General features: G+C 33.7%; 1 protein-coding gene across 3 annotated transcripts in view; it reads right to left on the bottom strand.

The window, feature by feature from the left end:
- Positions 1–3,768: 3,768 nt before the first annotated feature.
- Positions 3,769–25,004, bottom strand: part of PBK (PDZ binding kinase) — a 28,249-nt gene continuing 7,013 nt past the window's right edge. Inside the window, exons 4-9 of one of the 3 annotated variants that reach the window (XM_051976401.1) lie at positions 22,237–22,333; positions 21,224–21,366; positions 7,741–7,910; positions 6,503–6,632; positions 4,865–5,038; positions 3,769–4,014 (exon numbers count right to left, since the gene is read on the bottom strand). In XM_051976401.1, the coding sequence (XP_051832361.1) occupies positions 3,815–4,014; positions 4,865–5,038; positions 6,503–6,632; positions 7,741–7,910; positions 21,224–21,366; positions 22,237–22,333 (914 nt within the window). In that variant the 3' untranslated portion in view covers positions 3,769–3,814. Of the gene's footprint in view, positions 4,015–4,864; positions 5,039–6,502; positions 6,633–7,740; positions 7,911–9,837; positions 10,008–13,893; positions 14,064–21,223; positions 21,367–22,236; positions 22,334–25,004 lie in introns of all 3 variants that reach the window. The other 2 variants (XM_051976402.1, XM_051976399.1) reach the window with 2 other exon arrangements.

The following is a 25,004-nucleotide window of genomic DNA, read 5'->3' on the forward strand; positions in this document are numbered from 1 at the left end:
AGCCCTGGCACAGCCTTGTACCTGCAAATACAGGTCACGTAGCCTGTGGGCACCCATCCTCCCTACTCTCGGGGCTGGCTGACACATGCCATCCTGCCCTCATGTCAAAAGGTCTGATTTTTTTCTTTTTTTCCCCTCAGAGTCAGGTATTTGACCAGTCATTATGAAACCATTCATTTTTAAATTTTAAAAAATGCTTAAAAAAAAATAAGAAAAAGCAGAAATAACCATAACATTTAACTTAATCGAAGACAAAAGCAGGAATAATCATAAGATTTCCTTAACAGAAAACAAAGCAGGATTAAATTAGAATAGTACGTCCCAAAATCCAAGATTTACTTTTCTACCAATACACACAGAATGTATGGGAGAGAGTGTGCTCACTTTTACAGAAATTTAGCAAGGAAGTATATGAGTTTGGAAATCCTTGTACGTAGACAAATTACTACTTTGGTATCCTTGATATATCCGGTAGGAGGAAGGGGTATGGCTAGGGAAAAGCCTATTCCTTCAATTTGAAGTCTTTGGTCTCCTTAGAGAGCAATGTGCAACATACATCAAATGCTGGGCAAAAGCACTTCTCAGGTAACTACAGTAGAGACAAACTCTTTTAAAAGTGTGTAGTCACCTTGGGCAGGATGCTAAGAAAGTGTCACACTCCTTCAATGATAAAGTTTCCTTAAGCTGAAGAACTGTAGAAGTTGACAGATCTGCTTTGGGTTTCTGAAGAATCATTTCTCAAGTTATAGATAAAAGGGCCATTTAGCTTTTCTCCAGCCAGTCCGTCAATTATCAATGGAGTCTGCTCTGATTCAAATCAGCTCTCAGAAAATTTAAGCTATTTCTCACAGCAAAGCAGATGCAAAGCCTCATTCTTTGTTTTTTTTCCCCTAAGACCAATGTAGAAGAGGGCAATCCCTCTCTCAGGCTAGAGATGGCATTAATTGAGTAAGCTGATATAGCTCTCCATACAACAGCCGGAGTAATCATCCCCTTTCCCGTTGTCTCCAGGTTAAACAATTCCTCCTTTCCAATCAGCCTAGTTTTCAACAAAACTACTGAAAACCCTCTCAGCTCACCTCTTGAGCTTCATGTAAACAGATTTTGTAGGGGCTTACTTCCTCTTCTCATTTTCTGCTCTTCTACCAGCACATAAGCTTTTGACGCTTTGCTTCAAATCATTACCTCCTCATAAGCACGAACACATCTCTGCTTTAGCTCTTTTCTGTCAGGTGTGACAGTCTTTATGGTTTTTTCCATAGGTTCCCAGTTATTTGGTTCACATTTGTTATAACCTCCAAAACATGAAAAATTACATGTGGATGAGCTTACAGACCACAATGCCCAGCAGCCACCATTACCTCAATCATTCTGCACATTTATCTGAGGGACACTTCTCTTTCAGAGCCTCAAAGGCAATCTCTGCAATATTGATCTGAAAAGTTATATTTGATTTATTGCTTTCCATACACTAATATCATTTTTTTGGTCCCTTTAAGCAATCAAACTTTCCATATGAAAGGGATAGTCTCACTTTCTAAGCTATCAGGACCATGTTACACCTCCCCAACTCTTTCCCATCTGCCCATATATTCAGAGCTCCTCAATCCAAAACACTTCCATTTCAACCTCTTCCATCAACTCTTTCACTCTTTCCTTGAGAAAGTTATCTCTAATTTATTTTATTCCTCACTTTCTCCATCCCTTTCAATTAAGCTTCAGTTCATATTTGAAACCTCTAGGTTCTCATTCTTTCCTTTTTTGTTACTCAAATTATCATGTTGGGTCCACAATATTTATTGAATATATTCACTCCTATAAATGCTGCTTTAAGTCTTCAGTAGACACCTCCTACTGCCTTCTAAATAAAGTTCAAACTCCTCTTCCTTACAATCAAGGTCCTCCATGATTTGAAGTCATCTTTTAACCTTTTTTCATTACATTATCATTTTATGCTTTAATCAAACAAGACATCTCCTTCCAATAGCAGACTGTTTTCACACCTACCGGCCCATACAGAGAGAGGAAATCCCAAGCCACTTCTGTACCCATCTTTTAACACCAAAGCTTTCTTCTTCCATTAAAGCTTTTCCTGACTTCTTCAAGTGGTAGTGACCCTTCTCACATCTCACATGGCATTATTAGTTTTGAGTAAAACTGACACTTAACTGAAACCCAAAATTTAATATTACATATCTTTGTTGATATCTTCAGCTCCCGACTTGATTCCAAGTTTCTTGAGGGCTATGGGAGAAGTCTAAAGAAACTTGCAGAAGACTCATTCAAGGTCTCTCTCTCCCTCAACATTTAGCACAATGCTGTGCACACAGTTAAATGCATGTTAAAAGTTTTGCTACTTTCCATTCCTCTTCAATTCCAGGTATTCTATTTTATCATTTTGTCAATTTCCCTGACTCTTTAGCTCTTCTCACATTTACTGCTACCTGGAGATAGTCCGAGATATTTCATAAACAGGGAACAATATAACTCTGTTCTCCTTAAGGAAACCATCTTTTCCATTACCTTTGTAGTACCAGATGTCTTCAAAATTCAGTTGCTTACTGTCTTCATGATGGTGCTGGGACTATTCAGTGCTTTCCCTGATGGTGGGATAGACACAGGAATTGAACTGGATCACTGCTGAAACAGTATAGACATTACCACAATCAAAGCTGACACTCGTCTATCAAAGTTGGTCAGGTAGGCCTACTTAGGGGGACTGAATTATTCATGCACACTTCTCATATTATTTAGAAGACTATTTATGTAAAAAAAGTATTTCCTATATTTCTTAGACCATGTTCCTGTACTAAATATTTCTCTCTCTCTCTCTCTCTCTTTTTTTTTTTTTTTTTTGAGGTGATAGGGAAAGAATTTTTGTTCACATATTCTGTCATCTTTCTGGAAGTCATCCACATAATACTTTAAATCAACCGACTTTTATATTAACTTTTCTCAATGTTTTCATTATTTCACCCATTTCTTTTTCTGAAGTAAAAGCTATAACTAACAATGAAAAATAAAGGAGAAACCAAATAACTTAAGGTAAGATAGTTTAATAAATTATAACCAAAACATGAACATGACATAAATAGAAACTCTCCAGTAGAGATTCTGAGAGTTTAAAGAGAGCTCGCAGCAAATAAGAAATGCTCACTCTTGAAAATGAATCCTGGGAGAAGCAGCCAGGATATTGTTTTTTTGTTTTCAAAATGTAATTTAATTTTTTCAGTTTCCATTGCTTATGCTTAATCTCAATATCAGGCAAATATAAACAAAAGATTGAAAATTTTTAAATATGTAAATCTTCCTGAACTGAGATATTTTATACTATAAAAATTCTATCAACCTTTTGAAAGTGGGAGTTTTATAAGAAAATTTTATTATAGATGTTTGAAATGGCCATTTTACCCCAAACAATTAAAACCAAACCTAACCACACTTTATTGGCAGTGTTTTAAGCCTGTAAAGCAAATTACCATGAACTTTTTGAGTAGGCATATGGCCATGTGGAATATAATAAAAACCCACTGACATCAACACTTCTCAAAGATAAGCATCATAAGTAGAAAACAAGCATCCTAGTGTTAGAGACTAATTCAATTTCTAAGAAAGCTTTTCAGTTCTTATTAGATTATATCAGGAAACCTCAATAATGAAATATTGGTATAATAATAGCCTTCAGCTGGTTATACAAATGTATGATTGTTAATATTGTAATGATGCATCAGCCAGTCACAAGGTTTGCAGCAACAACAACAACAACAACAACAACAACAACAACAACAACAACAAGAAAGTGAACCCTACATAATCACTGCATATTCATTTCCAAAGCTTCAACAATGTGTGCAGCTGAGGGACGATCTTTAGGATTCTCATTAGTACAAACAGAAAACAGTTCAATCACTTTTTGATATGATTCATCCAATTCTTCCATATTAATGGCTGGTCTTGTTCCCAATGCTTCATAGTATGCTTCATCATCAAACAAGCTCTCATCAAAAGTTTTGTCTGCTCAGTAAAATTAAGAGATAAAAAGTTAACATAAGTAATCATGGATAATTAAAAAGTCAAGTTTCAGTCCAAAAAAAAAAAAAAATCACAGAATTTTAAGGGCACTTAGTACTCATATAGTCAATCCCTTCATTTTGCAGATGAGGAAACTTACTCCCAGAGGTAAAATAACTTCAAAGGATTGACAATGGTATATCTGGGACCAGAAAGTCCTTTGCAAACTGTAGTGTTGTTAAATAGGTATTCTATTACTAAATTAAATCATTTGATTCTTAGTTCTTTCCATTAGACCAAATGAAATGCTTGTTAAGAAGTCTGAGATAAATTCTAGTGGAAACAATATCAACACTACTCATCTTAAAGTTTATCCTAACTGTGCTATGCCAGCTTGTACAATGGACTACATTTTCATATTTTATGAGTAGGGAACATGAATAGATGTCAACAAGAAACTTTAGCAAAAATGTTTTGAATTAGTAGTTTAAATCCATTTTGGCAAATTTATGAATCATGAGGTCAGAGTATTTGGCAATTAAGCATTCTAAATATATTGGAATAATGGGTGCTCCTACACAGCAGACATTCTTCTCTAGAAAAATCTTGATATACATTACTGAATTACTTGTATTTTCTTTTATTTATTATATCTGTGTGGTACCAGGCCATATTTGCATGTCTCAAAAATACTGAAAAGATGCTTTTAACATGCTACTAAATCATGCAATAAAATGTTTTTTAAAACATGTTAGCTAAGAGCAAATACATATTGAATATGAGTCAAGTTTGTCATAAAGTATAAATGTCACATTTTACAGACTATCCTTTAATCTAAAATAAGTAAACATACCTTCATCACCATCCTCTGGAAGATTAATGTGTGGAATGGTTAGGGTCATCATCTCCCAAAGAGTTAATCCAAAGGCAAATATGTCAGCTTTATCAGTAATAATACCACCCTCTTCTAGAGCTTCCTTTGGTTTCCAGGGTTCTGTACCAATGTAATGTGCCTCAGGATCACTCACTGAAAGGGAATAAGTATGATGAAATATTAAGTGTGTCTATTATTCACAGCTTCAGTACAAAATTGTATCAATGCTACTTCATCTACCAGATAGTCAGCATTTTTTTTTTTTAAGAAAAAGGTAACATTCCCAGAAGCATTTTAGAAAACATGATAAGAATTAGCAATTTGAAAATGTTTTAGTGGATGGCTAAATAGCACAAAATTTCATAAGTACAAGATTCAATCTTGTTTCTAAAATTTAACAAATCCAGCTACACAAAAAATATATATTTATATTATATATACATGTTTAAAAAATCTGAATTTTTAAAAATTAGTGAAGTTAATAATAAAAATCCAAATAACCAAATTAAAATCTTCTAAACTTCTTGTCCTATGTGTTATTTTTCTCTATTATCCCATCAATTGTTCAGAGGATCAACCCAACTCACAGAAGACCTTTCTTTTGTGGTTATTTAGTAACCTGAGGAACCCAGCAGTGTATCATCATTTAGCTTTCCCTTCTGTTATCTCTTATTCTTGCTAAATGAGGCACCTATCTTTCTAGTTATATATAGCCCTCAACAACATTTCAATATGCATCATTGAGATTTTACTATTTAATAACCATGTGCTGTAGATATCCAACATCAATCAATAAATGTAGTAAGTGTTGAGGAAAATATACTATCTGTGGTCCTCAACTAGGGAATGATGGAATAGAATAGCAATGAATTAAGAGCTTGGAGGCAATAGGATAGGTAGGGCACAAACTACTTTTAGGTGCCTCCTTTAAAAGCAATTCTGAAATATTAATTTATGGAACTGTTCATAGTGACTCTTTAGAAGTTACTGTTTAGAACTTTTATGCTGCTATTAAACTAGTATTTATGCTAATTAAACTAGTATTGGGTAGAAATGGGTACCTTAATGGTAGAAATGAAACTAATTTTTTTTTTAAACAAAGGGCTTCCATTTCCTCATTCCTAAAATGAATCCAATTGGTCTCTGAAGCCCCTTCAGCTCTAGCTTTATGAATATTCTGAATACTCAATGTGCATCACCCTCTTTCCAACTTCCCTCTGTGTATTGTCTTGCTTACATATGTATCCCCTAGCACTCAGCACATGCCTGCATGTACTAAGTGCTTAATAAATGCTTTACTGATATGTTGCACCTGCTAATGGATACAAATCTCTAAAGCTAATCTCATAAGATTATGCTATAAAATGAATTACTCTACTTTGCTGTTAGCAACTTCCTAGGGTGCTTCTATAACCTGTTTTTGTTTATAAATCAAAATTAAAATTATTTTCAAATTAGATATTAATATTTGAATTCTTAGCTTACAGGAAAAATGCAAGGAAAGTCCTTTAAATACCATAGGACACTAAACACATACAAATTTATAGTTTTGTCTTCAAGGAATGCACATCCTAACAAAACAACCTAGTTCAAACCCCTCAGAAGAGAATTACTTACCAGTCATATTTTCATCTAGTGGCAGTGAGACTCCTACATCACAGATTTTAATTGCCTCAAAGTCACCTTTAATTACAACATTTGAAGACTTTATATCTCCATGGAGGAGCTTCTTTTCCTGATGTAGATACTAAAAGAAATTGTATAATTAACACTCATAAGCAGAATGACAAAAAAAATTGATGGAAGAATTGCAACATCAATGGTGCTGATAATGAACTATGAAATTTCTAATATGGATAAATGTTTTAATTCTTTCTAAAGGTGGACAGTGTTATATTAACTGTAATATAGTAACAGCATATATAATAATAATTAACTTAATAAAAGCTATTATTTGCTAGGTTGGGAGTAAGAAAAAACTGATAAGATGTAGTTGATCAAACATAATGATAAGAAAACAATAATGTGCTTTATAAACATAATGACTATGAAAATCTACTCCTCCTAATTCCTTTGTTATAAAGTGTTATAAAGTTATTCAGTGGCAAACCAATCAAACTCCAGAGAATTACTTCACAGAGCTAGAAAAAATAACAACAAAATTCATCTGGAAGAAAAAAAAATCAAGACTTTCAAGGGAATAAATGAAATAAAATGCAAATGAAGGTAGCCTAGCTATACCAGACCTAAAACTATATTATAAGGCTGCAGTCATCAAAACCATTTGGTACTGGCTAAGAAATAAAGAGTAGTTGATCGGTAGAATAGGTTAGGTTCACAGGACAAAACAGTCAATGATGATAGTAATCTAGTGTTTGACAAACCCAAAGACCCCAGCTCTTGGGATAAGAACTCACTATATGTCAAAAACTGTTGGGAAAATTGGAAATTAATATGGCAGAAACTAGGCATTGACACCCATACCTTATACCCTATACCAAGATAAGGTTAAAAATAGGTTCATGATGTAGACATAAAGAGTGATATTATAAGCAAATTAGAAGAGCAAAGGATCATTTATCTCTCAGATCTGTGGAGAAGGAAAGAATTTGTGGCCAAAGAAGAACTTGAATACATTACTGAATGCAAAATGGATAATTTTGATTATATTAAGTTTTTTGCACAAACAAAACCAATGTAGAAAAATATATCATGTATTTGATGAAGATATTGTTAAACATAGAGAACTATTGTTCTCTATATACTTAAGTATAAAGTGTATATCAATATTTTTGCATATTTATTTTATGTGTGTTTTATATAAATAAGTTTTAAATATAATGGCACAGACATACCTTTAATCCCCTAGCCATGTGTAATGCAACTTTCAGAATTATAGCAGCTGGGAAAGGAGAATGGCAATTGGTATTTCTTTCTTCTATTAAGTCATTGAGAGACTTTTCTCCTCCATACTCCATAGCAAGACACATACTGCCATCTTGGGCTTGAGCATATGCACGATAACCTTAAAGAGAGTGATATTTTCTTACCAGAATAGGGAAAAATTGATTAAAGAACTCTACTTTTATAGCAATATTTGACTAAAACAATACTGAGAGCTATACAATAAAGCAAAAATATTTGTGCAAATAAATGCAAAACTGATTTACCAATTTAAAGTAGCTTTCCACTCGCTGCTAATGACTGTCAGTAATACTAATGTAATAAATTAATACTCTGATAAAAGGCAACAGAAACTATGGGGAAAGAATTTGGTATAGTACATAGAGTAACAACAGTCCTGGACTTGGGAAAATAAGAGTTCAGGAGCAGCTAAGTGGTACGGTGGATATAGAGCATTTCTTCAATCAGGAAATGCAAATGAGAAGAAAAAGGAAGGGAAGGGAATAAGCATTTATTAAGCACCTACTAGGTGCACACCACTGTGTTAAAAGCTTTACAAATATTATCCCATTTGATCCTCACAAAAAACATTTGAGATAAGGGCTATTATCCCTATTTTACATTTGGGGGAAATGAAGCAGACAGAGGCTAACTGATTTGCCCAGGATCACAAAACTGGTAAATATATCAGGTCACTTTTGCACTCAGGTCTTCCTGACTTGAACCTCAGAACTTTATCCACTACACCACCCAGCTATGTCAAATGGGAAAGGCAACAATTATATTACTTACTTCATGGGGTTATTATAAAGCACAAATCAAGAAATTTTTTAAAGCTATAAAGTACTACACTATTATAATTGTTAAAACACAATCCTCTTGTCATGGTTTCAAACTAAAATGGGCACATGCCTTTAGATTCTCTCAGATATGAATATGAAGTCTGGTTAAAAGATGAAGTATTAATAATGAGAAATTTCAATGACTATATTTAACATTAATTTCCCCCCAAAAAAGAGATGAATTCAAATACAACCTTAAGACACAAGCTAAGTCTATAACCCTGGATAAGTCACTTAACCTCTATTTGTTTCAGTTTATCTGTAAAATGGGACATACTGAAAAAGAAATGGCAAACAACTCCAGTATTTTTGCTAAGGAAACTCCAGGGACTTTTATCGTGTAGAATTAGACACTACTAAACAATAAAAATTTAGCAAGTGCATTTGGGGAAACTGCTTTGTAATCTGAAGAGAAATGGTTTACAAGAAACTTTAAAAATTACTACAAAATGGCTATGAAGGCTTGGACAAGAAGCTGAATAAGGGGCAAAATTTTTCATTTCTTGAAAGTAAAGATTACAGAAGAAAAAAAAATCAAGACTTTCAAGGGAATAAATGAAATAAAATGCAAATGAAGGTAGCCTAGCTATATCAGACCTAAAACTATATTATAAGGCTGCAGTCATCAAAACCATTTGGTACTGGCTAAGAAATAAAGAGTAGTTGATCGGTAGAATAGGTTAGGTTCACAGGACAAAACAGTCAATGATGATAGTAATCTAGTGTTTGACAAACCCAAAGACCCCAGCTCTTGGGATAAGAACTCACTATATGTCAAAAACTGTTGGGAAAATTGGAAATTAATATGGCAGAAACTAGGCATTGACACCCATACCTTATACCCTATACCAAGATAAGGTTAAAAATAGGTTCATGATGTAGACATAAAGAGTGATATTATAAGCAAATTAGAAGAGCAAAGGATCATTTATCTCTCAGATCTGTGGAGAAGGAAAGAATTTGTGGCCAAAGAAGAACTTGAATACATTACTGAATGCAAAATGGATAATTTTGATTATATTAAGTTTTTTGCACAAACAAAACCAATGTAGAAAAATATATCATGTATTTGATGAAGATATTGTTAAACATAGAGAACTATTGTTCTCTATATACTTAAGTATAAAGTGTATATCAATATTTTTGCATATTTATTTTATGTGTGTTTTATATAAATAAGTTTTAAATATAATGGCACAGACATACCTTTAATCCCCTAGCCATGTGTAATGCAACTTTCAGAATTATAGCAGCTGGGAAAGGAGAATGGCAATTGGTATTTCTTTCTTCTATTAAGTCATTGAGAGACTTTTCTCCTCCATACTCCATAGCAAGACACATACTGCCATCTTGGGCTTGAGCATATGCGCGATAACCTTAAAGAGAGTGATATTTTCTTACCAGAATAGGGAAAAATTGATTAAAGAACTCTACTTTTATAGCAATATTTGACTAAAACAATACTGAGAGCTATACAATAAAGCAAAAATATTTGTGCAAATAAATGCAAAACTGATTTACCAATTTAAAGTAGCTTTCCACTCGCTGCTAATGACTGTCAGTAATACTAATGTAATAAATTAATACTCTGATAAAAGGCAACAGAAACTATGGGGAAAGAATTTGGTATAGTACATAGAGTAACAACAGTCCTGGACTTGGGAAAATAAGAGTTCAGGAGCAGCTAAGTGGTACGGTGGATATAGAGCATTGGTCTTGAAAGTCAGGAATTCAAATCTGGCCTCAAACAATTGACACTTGTTAGCTGTGACCCTGGGTAAGTCACTTAACTCCAACGGCCTCCCCCCAAAAAAGAGATGAATTCAAATACAACCTTAAGACACAAGCTAAGTCTATAACCCTGGATAAGTCACTTAACCTCTATTTGTTTCAGTTTATCTGTAAAATGGGACATACTGAAAAAGAAATGGCAAACAACTCCAGTATTTTTGCCAAGGAAACTCCAGGGACTTTTATCATGTAGAATTAGACACTACTAAACAATAAAAATTTAGCAAGTGCATTTGGGGAAACTGCTTTGTAATCTGAAGAGAAATGGTTTACAAGAAACTTTAAAAATTACTACAAAATGGCTATGAAGGCTTGGACAAGAAGCTGAATAAGGGGCAAAATTTTTCATTTCTTGAAAGTAAAGATTACAGAAGAAAAAAAAAAAACCTGGGAAACAATCAGATAAAAAGATAGTACCTAAGAATGGAATTTGAATTTTTCCAACCACAGCTTCTTAGCCAACAGCAAAGGCTGTTAAAATCAAGCACTAAACATTTATTAAATGATTTCTTTATCTCATTTTTGTGTCAGTAAGTACTAAAATATGGCAAAAAATTAAAAAATGTCCCTCGAACTTACAGTTTAACACTGGGAGATGTGTTTTAAATAGGTACATAAAAAGAAACAACAGTGAATTAAAAAGAATTACAGGGGAGAAGGCACTAGTAGCTGAGGCTGGTGGGGAACAACGATCTCCTGCATAAGGTAATGTTTAAATTCATCAATGAATAAAGTCATATATCCTGAGAGGGAAAAATGAGGGCGGAAAGCATTCCAGGGATGGGAAATAAGCATAGAAATAGAAAATGTAGTACATGCATGAGAACAAGATGACAGTAATAACAGAAGAAGGGAATAATGCACAAGAAAGCTGGAAAGGTAGAAAGAGGCCAAATTCTGAAGCATTTAAATATCAACAGAAGTTATGTTTGTCTCAGAGACCTTGCAGGAATTGGGAGGTGGGGTCAAAGAGGGACATGGTCAGAGTTATGTTTTGGGAAAATCAAGCTAACAGCTATTTGGAGAATGGATTAGAGTGGGAGATGCTATGGGCAGGGCGACCAATTAGGAAGCTACTCTAATAGTTCAGGCAAGATCTGAACTAGAAAGGTAGCTAGGAGAGATATAATTTATATACAAATCTTTCTTTCTCTCTATAGATCTACATATAAAATCTATATAAATCTCTATATATGTATATGGTGCATGTATGCAACAGGGGATTGGAAATAATTATTTTATAATTATTTGGATGTACGTGATAAGTGAGCAATAAGCTCGTTGGTTGTATACATACATACTCCTATGAGAAAATCCAGGAACTACAGAGTGGGAAGCATGATGGGCAATGTTTAGGAGGAGATCAATAGAGGTGATTCTATCATTAGAATATACTACATACCATCTAAACAGAAATTGTTGAAGAATTTGGGAAATATTAAAATCCAGGTACAGAGTCATGTTATGCTTGTGATGGAGGACTTTGATTATCCAGACATCTGCTAGAGTTTTCTAACAAAACAGAAATAAAATACTGGTTTGTTTTAGTGATATCCTTTAAAAGTATGAAGTTTTAAAAGATGGATGAATCAATAAAAGAATATTTCTTTTTAAATCCAATTCATATTAACTGGTTGCTGGGGTACAAATGATGGGAACCTTGAGGTGAAGGGACACATAGAGGGTGTTCCATTGCTTCTCAGATTGCTATACGGAAGAAGATATCTCGGTTCAGTCTAACATGCTTCCTATGTTAAGAAAAGCAGATTTCAAAGAGTTAAAAAATATGGGTAGAATTCCATGGACTAAAATGCTATAGGGGAAATCAGTCTGAGACAGATGGAAAATGCTCAAGAACAAAATTCCAATGAAAAAGGGAAAATGTGACTTAATTGAAAAGATGGATGTTGATGCATAAAACTCCTTAAACCAATTTAGATTTTAAAAAGAAACGTACAAAGCTGAAGCCAAGATGGCAGAGTAGCAGGTAGAATTTCAGTGAGCTTCCTCCAAACTCCTCTAGAAAGGTCTAAGACATACCAGACTAAATCTTTATTGAGAAATCCAAGGGAAAAAAAAAATCATTGAGTCATTTCACTAACCCAGGTCAGCAAAGAGAAACAGAGGTATGCAAACTGGAGATGGTCTGACCAGCACTGCACCATTCCAGGGGGAAACTGAAGAGCAAGCAAGAAGTCCCAGCTTTATAGAGCCTAAGCTTGAGAAAGAGTGTATAGATCTGGTGGAGCCCCAATTTGGAACCACCTCTTGCATTAGTACAAGGTACAATCTCTCCCTGGGTGTTGTTGGAGTGTCACAAGATGCCATATGCTTCTGAGGCAAATCTGTCCCCAGTGTTTGCGTATGTTTTGCCCCCCATGGTAAGCTGAGCTAGGCAAATGATTCATTGTGATTTTTCCTGGATTTCTTCATCAAAATTTGGTCTAGTACATTTTATAAAATTGTTTGGAGAGGTCTGTGGAAAGGAGTTAACAGAATTATTTTTTTAATCACTCTGCTTTCATCAAAGATCTTTTAAAATTAACAGCAGCATGCTTATTTACTATAACCTCTTTAAACATATTTTTACCTCTGTACCATTAAACAAATAGGTGGCACAGAGTCACATGAATTTAAAAAATGCAAGGACTCAATCTAAATTAAATTTTTGATAAATATTTTAAATTCTTCTTGAATTCAGAAAACTATATCCTCCTTATTCAGTGGCAAACCAATCAAACTCCAGAGAATTACTTCACAGAGCTAGAAAAAATAACAAAATTCATCTGGAAGAAAAAAAAAAATCAAGACTTTCAAGGGAATAAATGAAATAAAATGCAAATGAAGGTAGCCTAGCTATATCAGACCTAAAACTATATTATAAGGCTGCAGTCATCAAAACCATTTGGTACTGGCTAAGAAATAAAGAGTAGTTGATAGGTAGAATAGGTTAGGTTCACAGGACAAAACAGTCAATGATGATAGTAATCTAGTGTTTGACAAACCCAAAGACCCCAGCTTTTGGGATAAGAACTCACTATATGTCAAAAACTGCTGGGAAAATTGGAAATTAATATGGCAGAAACTAGGCATTGACACCCATACCTTACACCCTATACCAAGATAAGGTTAAAAATAGGTTCATGATGTAGACATAAAGAGTGATATTATAAGCAAATTAGAAGAGCAAAGGATGATTTATCTCTCAGATCTGTGGAGAAGGAAAGAATTTGTGCCCAAAGAACTTGAATACATTACTGAATGCAAAATGGATAATTTTGATTATATTAAGTTTTTTGCACAAACAAAACCAATGTAGAAAAATATATCATGTATTTGATGAAGATATTGTTAAACATAGAGAACTATTGTTCTCTATATACTTAAGTATAAAGTGTATATCAATATTTTTGCATATTTATTTTATGTGTGTTTTATATAAAAGTTTTAAATATAATGGCACAGACATACCTTTAATCCCCTAGCCATGTGTAATGCAACTTTCAGAATTATAGCAGCTGGGAAAGGAGAATGGCAATTGGTATTTCTTTCTTCTATTAAGTCATTGAGAGACTTTTCTCCTCCATACTCCATAGCAAGACACATACTGCCATCTTGGGCTTGAGCATATGCGCGATAACCTTAAAGAGAGTGATATTTTCTTACCAGAGTAGGGAAAAATTGATTAAAGAACTCTACTTTTATAGCAATATTTGACTAAAACAATACTGAGAGCTATACAATAAAGCAAAAATATTTGTGCAAATAAATGCAAAACTGATTTACCAATTTAAAGTAGCTTTCCACTCGCTGCTAATGACTGTCAGTAATACTAATGTAATAAATTAATACTCTGATAAAAGGCAACAGAAACTATGGGGAAAGAATTTGGTATAGTACATAGAGTAACCACAGTCCTGGACTTGGGAAAATAAGAGTTCAGGAGCAGCTAAGTGGTACGGTGGATATAGAGCATTGGTCTTGAAAGTCAGGAATTCAAATCTGGCCTCAAACAATTGACACTTGTTAGCTGTGACCCTGGGTAAGTCACTTAACTCCAACGGCCTCCCCCCAAAAAAGAGATGAATTCAAATACAACCTTAAGACACAAGCTAAGTCTATAACCCTGGATAAGTCACTTAACCTCTATTTGTTTCAGTTTATCTGTAAAATGGGACATACTGAAAAAGAAATGGCAAACAACTCCAGTATTTTTGCCAAGGAAACTCCAGGGACTTTTATCGTGTAGAATTAGACACTACTAAACAATAAAAATTTAGCAAGTGCATTTGGGGAAACTGGTTTGTAATCTGAAGAGAAATGGTTTACAAGAAACTTTAAAAATTACTACAAAATGGCTATGAAGGCTTGGACAAGAAGCTGAATAAGGGGCAAAATTTTTCATTTCTTGAAAGTAAAGATTACAGAAGAAAAAAAAACCTGGGAAACAATCAGATAAAAAGATAGTACCTAAGAATGGAATTTGAATTTTTCCAACCACAGCTTCTTAGCCAACAGCAAAGGCTGTTAAAATCAAGCACTAAACATTTATTAAATGATTTCTTTGTCTCATTTTTGTGTTAGTAAGTACTAAAATATGGCAAAAAATTTAAAAATGTCCCTCGAACTTACGTTTAACATGGGAGATGTGTTTTAAATAGGTACATAAAAAGAAACAACAGTGAATGAAAAAGAATTACAGGGGAGAAGGCACTAGTAGCTGAGGCTGGTGGGGAACAACAATCTCCTGCATAAGGTAATGTTTAAATTCATCAATGAATAAAGTCATATATCCTGAGAGGGAAAAATGAGGGCGGAAAGCATTCCAGGGATGGGAAATAAGCATAGAAATAGAAAATGTAGTACATGCATGAGAACAAGATGACAGTAATAACAGAAGAAGGGAATAATGCACAAGAAAGCTGGAAAGGTAGAAAGAGGCCAAATTCAGAAGCATTTAAATATCAACAGAAGTTATGTTTGTCTCAGAGACCTTGCAGGAATTGGGAGGTGGGGTCAAAGAGGGACATGGTCAGAGTTATGTTTTGGGAAAATCAAGCTAACAGCTGTTTGGAGAATGGATTAGAGTGGGAGATGCTATGGGCAGGGCGACCAATTAGGAAGCTACTCTAATAGTTCAGGCAAGATCTGAAGGTAGCTAGAAAGGAGAGATATAATTTATATACAAATCTTTCTTTCTCTCTATAGATCTACATATAAAATCTATATAAATCTCTATATATGTATATGGTGCGTGTATGCAACAGGGGATTGGAAATAATTATTTTATAATAATTTGGATGTATGTGATAAGTGAGCAATAAGCTCGTTGGTTGTATACATACATACTCCTATGAGAAAATCCAGGAACTACAGAGTGGGAAGCATGATGGGCAATGTTTAGGAGGAGATCAATAGAGGTGATTCTATCATTAGAATATACTACATACCATCTAAACAGAAATTGTTGAAGAATTTGGGAAATATTAAAATCCAGGTACAGAGTCATGTTATGCTTGTGATGGAGGACTTTGATTATCCAGACATCTGCTAGAGTTTTCTAACAAAACAGAAATAAAATACTGGTTTGTTTTAGTGATCCTTTAAAAGTATGAAGTTTTAAAAGATGGATGAATCAATAAAAGAAAATTCCTTTTTAAATCCAATTCATATTAACTGGTTGCTGGGGTACAAATGATGGGAACCTTGAAGTGAAGGGACACATAGAGGGTGTTCCATTGCTTCTCAGATTGTTATACGGAAGAAGATATCTCGGTTCAGTCTAACATGATTCCTATGTTAAGAAAAGCAGATTTCAAAGAGTTAAAAAATATGGGTAGAATTCCATGGACTAAAATGCTATAGGGGAAATCAGTCTGAGACAGATGGAAAATGCTCAAGAACAAAATTCCAATGAAAAAGGGAAAATGTGACTTAATTGAAAAGATGGATGTTGATGCATAAAACTCCTTAAACCAATTTAGATTTTAAAAAGAAACGTACAAAGCTGAAGCCAAGATGGCAGAGTAGCAGGTAGAATTTCAGTGAGCTTCCTCCAAACTCCTCTAGAAAGGTCTAAGACATACCAGACTAAATCTTTATTGAGAAATCCAAGGGAAAAAAAATCATTGAGTCATTTCACTAACCCAGGTCAGCAAAGAGAAACAGAGGTATGCAAACTGGAGATGGTCTGACCAGCACTGCACCATTCCAGGGGAAACTGAAGAGCAAGCAAGAAGTCCCAGCTTTATAGAGCCTAAGCTTGAGAAAGAGTGTATAGATCTGGTGGAGCCCCAATTTGGAACCACCTCTTGCATTAGTACAAGGTACAATCTCTCCCTGGGTGTTGTTGGAGTGTCACAAGATGCCATATGCTTCTGAGGCAAATCTGTCCCCAGTGTTTGCGTATGTTTTGCCCCCCATGGTAAGCTGAGCTAGGCAAATGATTCATTGTGATTTTTCCTGGATTTCTTCATCAAAATTTGGTCTAGTACATTTTATAAAATTGTTTGGAGAGGTCTGTGGAAAGGAGTTAACAGAATTATTTTTTTAATCACTCTGCTTTCATCAAAGATCTTTTAAAATTAACAGCAGCATGCTTATTTACTACAACCAAAGTTTCTTGTTCTATTCACATTCTAATATGGAGAGATATGTATTCCTCCTAAACCCTATCATTAGGGGACACAGAGGGAGTTAGGGACCACTCTGTCTTAAGCTGCCAGAATTTTAGAGAACTAACAGTGACATCTGGTACCCACTTTCTGATAAAAAGAAATTCAAAATGAAGAAAAAGACATTTTTTTTGGACATGGCCAATAAGGAAATTTGTTTTGCTTGAGTTATTTTCCCCTATCTCAATTTGGGAGTGGAGTAAGGAAAGATGGGGAAAAGGAGCATTTTTTGGTAGGATAAAAAAATAAAATTTAATTTTTAAGCAACAAAGGTTAAAAATGAATATTCTTATAACCGTGGACTGGTTCTCTAAAAACAACGTTAGGGATGGGGAGAGGGAGGAAGGAAGGTTAGGGAAAAGTTTTATCGTATATCAAAGTATGCAAAAATACAGGTTTATAGCAACCAGGAAGAAGATACTGGGAAAGCAGATGACAATTGAATCTCATTCTCTTCTGAATTAGTTAAAGGGTAGAAAAATACATTTCTCTAATAATGGAAACAGGAAGAAAAACAATAAGGGATGGATAATCAAGAATAAGGAAAGGATTGGTTCTTAGCAAAACAAATTCAAAACATGTACAAAAATATTTACAGCTACTCTTTTTATGGTGGCAAATAATTAGAAATTAAGGGAGTATCAATCAAATGAAATGCTGAGTAAGTTTTGATAAATGTGATGTGTATGTTATGGTGGTGTAAAAAGTGATGAAGCAAGCAGTTTCAAAGAAACTTAGAAAGATTTTTATGAACCAATGCAGAATGAGATGCGCAGAACAAGGAGAACAAATTTATATAAAGACAATACTGTAAAAAACAATTAATCTTGAAAGAAGATTAAAGAACTCTGATCAGTGTATTGATCAATCAGAATTTCAGAGGACTAACAATAACATCTGGTATCCATTTCCTAATAAAAAGATTAATAATTCAAAATGCAGACCAAGACACATTTTTGAAACATGGCCAATGAGGATATTTGTTTTGCTTGTGATTTTTGGGGAGAGTGGGAAGGGAGAAGGATGGGGAGAGAAAGCAGATTTTAAAATAAAATAATAAAATTAATTTTTAAGCAAAAAGGTTAAAGATGAATATTCTTATCGAATGATCTCTAAAAACAATGTTAGCAATGTTAAAGTGCAGAATAAATTGAAGCTGTCAAAGGAAGCCAAGGACAACAAAAAAAGGATATGCTATGTTTGTTTTGTTATGTTTTTAATAAGATTGAGAGAAAAAGAGAAGATTAAAGAAGGGCTTTACAAGGAATGGAAAATGGTGGTTTGATTCCTCATTTGCTTTTGTTTTCTCTGCCAAGGATAATGACCTTTGCATGGGAAATATAAGAACAAAAATGACTAAAAGGGATTTCTTGATTTCTAGGATAAGTAAAAGGAAAGTAAGGGAGTACTAGTTGACATTACTGAGTTTAAAGTTACCTCACCCAAGTGAACTACAACCTCAGGGCCTAAAGGAACTGGCAGATGTAATAACTAAATCACTGTTGATATCTGAAAGATCATGGAAAACAGGGAGGGATACCACAAGAAGGGAGGGCAAATATATTCTAGATTTTCAAACATGGAAAGAAAAGAACCTATAAACTATAAGTCATAGACAATGAATTCAATTTCTGGGAGAATTTTCGAATGGATATGTTAGAGATGGTTGGTGAACATGTAGGAAGGAAACTAATATAAATCACAAAAAGTCAACAAAGGTTCATCAAAAGCAATAATACCAGTCCAAACACATTTCAACAGGATTACCAAATAAATGGGAAAATACAGTGGGCTATGGTTTGCCTAGATCTTAGCAAATCTTTTGCTCAAGTAGCTTATATTATTCTTCTGAAGATGAAGAGCATATGGAGTAGATAATGTAAATAAATAAGATTCAGGACTAGTTGGCCAGCTGCTCTCAAAGAGCAAGGCTCTAGACGACGACCCCTGGAATCTATGCTTCACTTTGTCCTATTTAACCTTCTTACTAAATAATTGAGTAAAGGCATAAAATGTCTGTTCATCCAATTTGAAAATGATAAAGCTGGGGATAGCTAGCATATTGGCAGCATCAGAATTCAAAAACATTTCCCAGGCTAAAGGCAAGAAAAAAAAATCAGTATGGATAAATTTCAAGCTTTACACTTATGTTAAAAATGAAAAAAAAAAAAAATCAACTCCAGAAGTACATATGTGATAGATGATAACAGAAATTCCTTCTAACTCTCAATATTTTATGATTTTATAAAATTGAATTTACATATTAACTATCTCCTGGAGTGCCAGATAGATATCTGGCAAAATTTATCAGCTAGCACAGATCTGATCATGATTAATCATTTTAATCCTACCCGAGTTACAACATCAAAATGTCAGTAAATTTACAAGAGGTCTTGTAACTGAATGTGGAGGAGGAGGGAGGTCACAAAATTATGATTTATCATAAATGTTTGATTTGTATACTACTTCACATATCTATATACCCAAGATAACATAAAAATTTCTTAGCTAAAAAAGGGTCACAAATGGAAAAAGTTTAAGAAACCCTGGTCTAAACTACCAGAATTTATAATGGTGGTTTGATTCCTCATTTGCTTTTGTTTTCTCTGCCAAGGATAATGACCTTTGCATGGGAAATATAAGAACAAAAATGACTAAAAGGGATTTCTTGATTTCTAGGATAAGTAAAAGGAAAGTAAGGGAGTACTAGTTGACATTACTGAGTTTAAAGTTACCTCACCCAAGTGAACTACATTCTCAGGGCCTAAAGGAACTGGCAGATGTAATAACTAAATCACTGTTGATATCTGAAAGATCATGGAAAACAGGGAGGGATACCACAAGAAGGGAGGGCAAATATATTCTAGATTTTCAAACATGGAAAGAAAAGAACCTATAAACTATAAGTCAGAGACAATGAATTCAATTTCTGGGAGAATTTTCGAATGGATATGTTAGAGATGGTTGGTGAACATGTAGGAAGGAAACTAATATAAATCACAAAAAGTCAACAAAGGTTCATCAAAAGCAATAATACCAGTCCAAACACATTTCGACAGGATTACCAAATAAATGGGAAAATACAGTGGGCTATGGTGTGCCTAGATCTTAGCAAATCTTTTGCTCAAGTAGCTTATATTATTCTTCTGAAGATGAAGAGCATATGGAGTAGATAATGTAAATAAATAAGATTCAGGACTAGTTGGCCAGCTGCTCTCAAAGAGCAAGGCTCTAGACGACGACCCCTGGAATCTATGCTTCACTTTGTCCTATTTAACCTTCTTACTAAATAATTGAGTAAAGGCATAAAATGTCTGTTCATCCAATTTGAAAATGATAAAGCTGGGGATAGCTAGCATATTGGCAGCATCAGAATTCAAAAACATTTCCCAGGCTAAAGGCAAGAAAAAAAAATCAGTATGGATAAATTTCAAGCTTTACACTTATGTTAAAAATGAAAAAAAAAAAAAATCAACTCCAGAAGTACATATGTGATAGATGATAACAGAAATTCCTTCTAACTCTCAACATTTTATGATTTTATAAAATTGAATTTACATATTAACTATCTCCTGGAGTGCCAGATAGATATCTGGCAAAATTTATCAGCTAGCACAGATCTGATCATGATATAATCATTTTAATCCTACCCAAGTTACAACATCAAAATGTCAGTAAATTTACAAGAGGTCTTGTAACTGAATGTGGAGGAGGAGGGAGGTCACAAAATTATGATTTATCATAAATGTTTGATTTGTATACTACTTCACATATCTATATACCCAAGATAACATAAAAATTTCTTAGCTAAAAAAGGGTCACAAATGGAAAAAGTTTAAGAAACCCTGGTCTAAACTACCAGAATTTATAATCTAGGGTTGATGGGTCCTCAAGGGAGGAAAAGAATTACATTTTTATTTTTACTAGCCTCTAAATGAAATTTGACATTTCATTCAATTAAGTATAGGCAACAAAACATTATTCTGAAAGGGTCCATAAGCTTCCCCAAACTGCCAAAGAGACCCAAGACACACAAAAAAGTTAAGAATCTCTGGTTTGAATAATTTGTAGCTAAGCTGAGTAAGATTCTGTTATATACTTCTTATAAATTAATTCTTTAAGCTTACCTACAATGTTTGGATGCTGAAGGTTTTTCAAAATCTTAGCTTCATCAGTTAGTCTCTTTTGATATATACTTTGAAAATGATCATTACATTTAGAATTAATCTTTTTCACTGCCCAAGGAGAATGAGATAAACCTTTGGGAGACCTAAAAGAGTAAATATCTTATAAAACATTTGTAGAAATTTGAAGGTGGTCTATGAAAAACTACTAAAAGTAAATGATCCAGTAAAAATTTTAACTTAAAAATAAAGGAATTAAAGTGATTTCAATATTTAAAGAAAACTTTTTATAGCTGTCCATCAGTTAGGAAATAGTTAAACAAGTCTGTGTGGCACAGTGTAATAGGAAATTATTAAGCCAGGAAAAATGAATAGGATAAATAGAATGACTTACATGAAGAGATGTAAAACGAAACAAACAAAAACAATATAAACAGAAAGAACAAAACTAAATGCTATGAAATTATAATGACTGAGTGTAGCCCTTAAAAAGAGAAGACCCCTTATTTACAGGAGAGCTACAAGTGTGAAACAGTGAATTTTTTCAGATTTCTTTGATACATTAATATCTATGAATTGAGTTTTTTTGCTTTTTTATAAGGGATAGCCCTGAGGCATGGGAGAGAAGATAAAGAGATATATTAAGAAATGTCAATGATATGAAAACAAAAGATATCCATTTTAAAATTTAAAGCAAAATACTTTCACTATCAAATATTTCTTTTACTGTTATGAGATATTTTCACAATATAAACTGCATACCAAAAATTAAGCTGAGAATTCTTATATCCTCAGTCCCAAGAATAGAGCTATTATGATAAGACTGGGAAAAAAGGAGAAAATACTGATAGTAGGGTTTCCTAATTTCCCACCATCTACATTATTGCTACTTACAGACCTAACAAATGATTGAAAATGGTTCAGTAATTTATTTCTGTATTAAACTTTGCTTCACCCCCTGAAAAAGAAGAATGAACTCAAGAGTTCTATGCAAAATATTTATTTGCATTCCTTACCTTTTCATAAGATAAACATTTACCCCAGTGCCATAGCCAAGCTTTTGCATAAATGGAGAGGCTGGAATAGCTACAGATGATGGAGTCAAGCATGACACTAAACATAAAAAAATAAAGACAAATTAATATCTGAAGAAGACTTTTACAAATATAGTATGTTGACCTATCGCTGACAATAATATTTTGTGCAAACTTTAAACACAGAATAAAAAATTATTAGCAAGTACACAATTCAGAGACATGGTCAAAATGTTCCACTGGTGAATCACATAAGGAATGCTTCAATAAAGTGAATAAAAACATTCTTCCCAACATTTTTAGATGATGTAAGGTAATTAATCAGTGGACAAGTATATAACAAATAATTCTATACATTAATAACCCTGATCCTATTGCAGTCACATGTGAATTGTTCTGCTAAAGCAAAATCATCACTGTAACATCATTCCTGGGAATGACAGCTTATGTTAACAGAAAACAAGTGTAGAGTATGTATTTAAAGTAGCTTGAAAATTAGAGGTTAGTAATTATAGAGCTCCTTTATAGGTCCTTCATCCTAGGAGGATGAAGAAACAAGGAATAAATGTGGCTTTACTCTCAACTACATATGAAGTATAAAATTGAAAATCAATTTTAATTCTATCTTTAAGACTTAAGCTGGCATGGGTTTAACACTCTCTCTCAGGGTATAAATTCAAATTCCTTACCATGGTAACTCTATCTATCATCCACAGCCTGGTAAACATGCCTGAAGGCCAGGCTTTTGCCTGATATTTATCTCCATTCAGGGACTGGTTCCTATGTAGATTGAATTTGCAATTTGGCAGGATAACCTCACTCCCTACTATTAACTCAAATTCAAGTTGATTCAAACAAAGCAGAGTTGCAGACTATACTCAGGTCTGCAAACTAATTCTATCACCTGAGAATTACTCCCAATTTCCAGAGGGGGGGAAAGTAATAGGGAGCAGCTGAGAGAACTCTTAACTCACTTCATTAAACTATCTACTAAACAGGACTGGTATGATATAATGTTAGGCCAATCAGAATACAGAAGAATATTATATTACTGGAGATTTTATGGTCATTTTACTAACTGGTTTTCTTGTTTGTTTGTTTTGCTGAGGCAATTGAGGTTAAGTAACTTGCTCAGGGCCACATAGCTAGGAAGTGTTAAGTGTCTGCAGCCAAATCTGCACTCAGGTTCTCCTGACTTCAGGGCTGGTGCTCTATCCACTGGGCCACTTTGCTGCCCCAATCTTACTAATTTTGTTATAAAAAACCTGTCAGCCCTCACTCAGTCTTTGGTCAATGACAGAGACACTGATCCAATTTAATTTTTTTTATTGCTAGCCGAACTAATAAGTTGATTGTATTCAGAATCTTGTTTCTCAGTTTACTGTCAATCATGACAGAGGTTTACATATCTGGAAAAGTGACAAAGAGAACAGAAAGAATAAATATGCAAAAAACAAGTGCTAGATTTGGAGTCAAAATACTTCCCTCTGCGCTTGTCTGTATCTGTAAAATGAAAGACATGGACTCAATGATCTCCATGATCTCTTCTAGCCCTAAACAAATCTATGACACTAAAGAAAAAAAAATTAAATAGAAAGGTTGAAAGTGAGATTGAGATAAGAAAAGTGATAAAATATTCTTTTCATATTTTTAAAACTTCTTTCCGTGGCCTAACTTTTGCTTATAACCTTTTAAAATCATCTTCTGTACTTCAAGAAATCTGTTGACAAAATGAGATGTTCTAACCCTATTTATGGCTAATAAATAAATATATTTTTAATTTCTATTAATAAATTAAATATTTTTTAATATTTTAGAATTAATATGACTGTGGGTCAAAGATAGGAAGCCAAACTGAAAGCATAGAAGTGTATTAGCTAATAAAGCTACTGGTGGCAGCTGTATTGATTCTGAATGACATTCATAATGGCATTAAAACAAAATAAATCTAAAAATATGCATCACGATAAGCTGAAAATTGAAGGCATCTAAGAAGGTACAGCTTAAATTCTATGTTGAGAGAAAGTTATGAAAGTGGACTGGATGGTAAATACAGTTAGATGGATTCAAGACTCCAAAATCAGGCAATAAAGATTTGATGTCAGTTTGAAAAGGCAAGCAGAAGGGAAGAGGTGATGGATTTTCTTTTTTCTCCAATACAGACACAGTCCTAGGCAAAATTTTGAAGTGGCCAAGTCTATCTTAAGTATCCTTACATTTTTTTTCTCCATCCTCATGCTGTTATAAATTTTTTTCCTAGGATCTTTTATCTATGTCTTCATTCTCTAAGAAATGCTTCCTGCTCCAAAATGACTTCCTTCCTTCCAAATCAAAACCACCATTTCTAGGACTGTTGTTCTTTGATATTATTAAAAATGATATGTTTACATGTTCAGAATAAGGATAAATTAATACAACTATTAGCATTTTTGAGGAAAGCAGGCAATTGTTTTAACTCAAATGAATCTTGATTTAGTTTGAATTTTAGCCTAAAAACAGTAGGTTGAATCTATTAAGTTTAACTTTAATAAGAATAAAAGTAATTTGGTTTACAAAATTTTAATTTTATAATTACAAGATTGGGGACACATAAGAGTGTTAGGGGACTAAAAGCTAAAAAAAAAAAAAAAAAAACCAATAATGTAATATGGTGCTTCCCAAAAACTAATTTCCTCTTAGGCTGCATTAAAATAGGTATAGTATCTAGGGGAGATGATAGTTCTTTTGAGCTGTGCCTCAATCAGTCAATA

The sequence above is a fragment of the Antechinus flavipes genome, chromosome 2 (genome assembly GCF_016432865.1).
Source record: "Antechinus flavipes isolate AdamAnt ecotype Samford, QLD, Australia chromosome 2, AdamAnt_v2, whole genome shotgun sequence".
NCBI classification, from domain to species: Eukaryota; Metazoa; Chordata; class Mammalia; order Dasyuromorphia; family Dasyuridae; genus Antechinus; species Antechinus flavipes.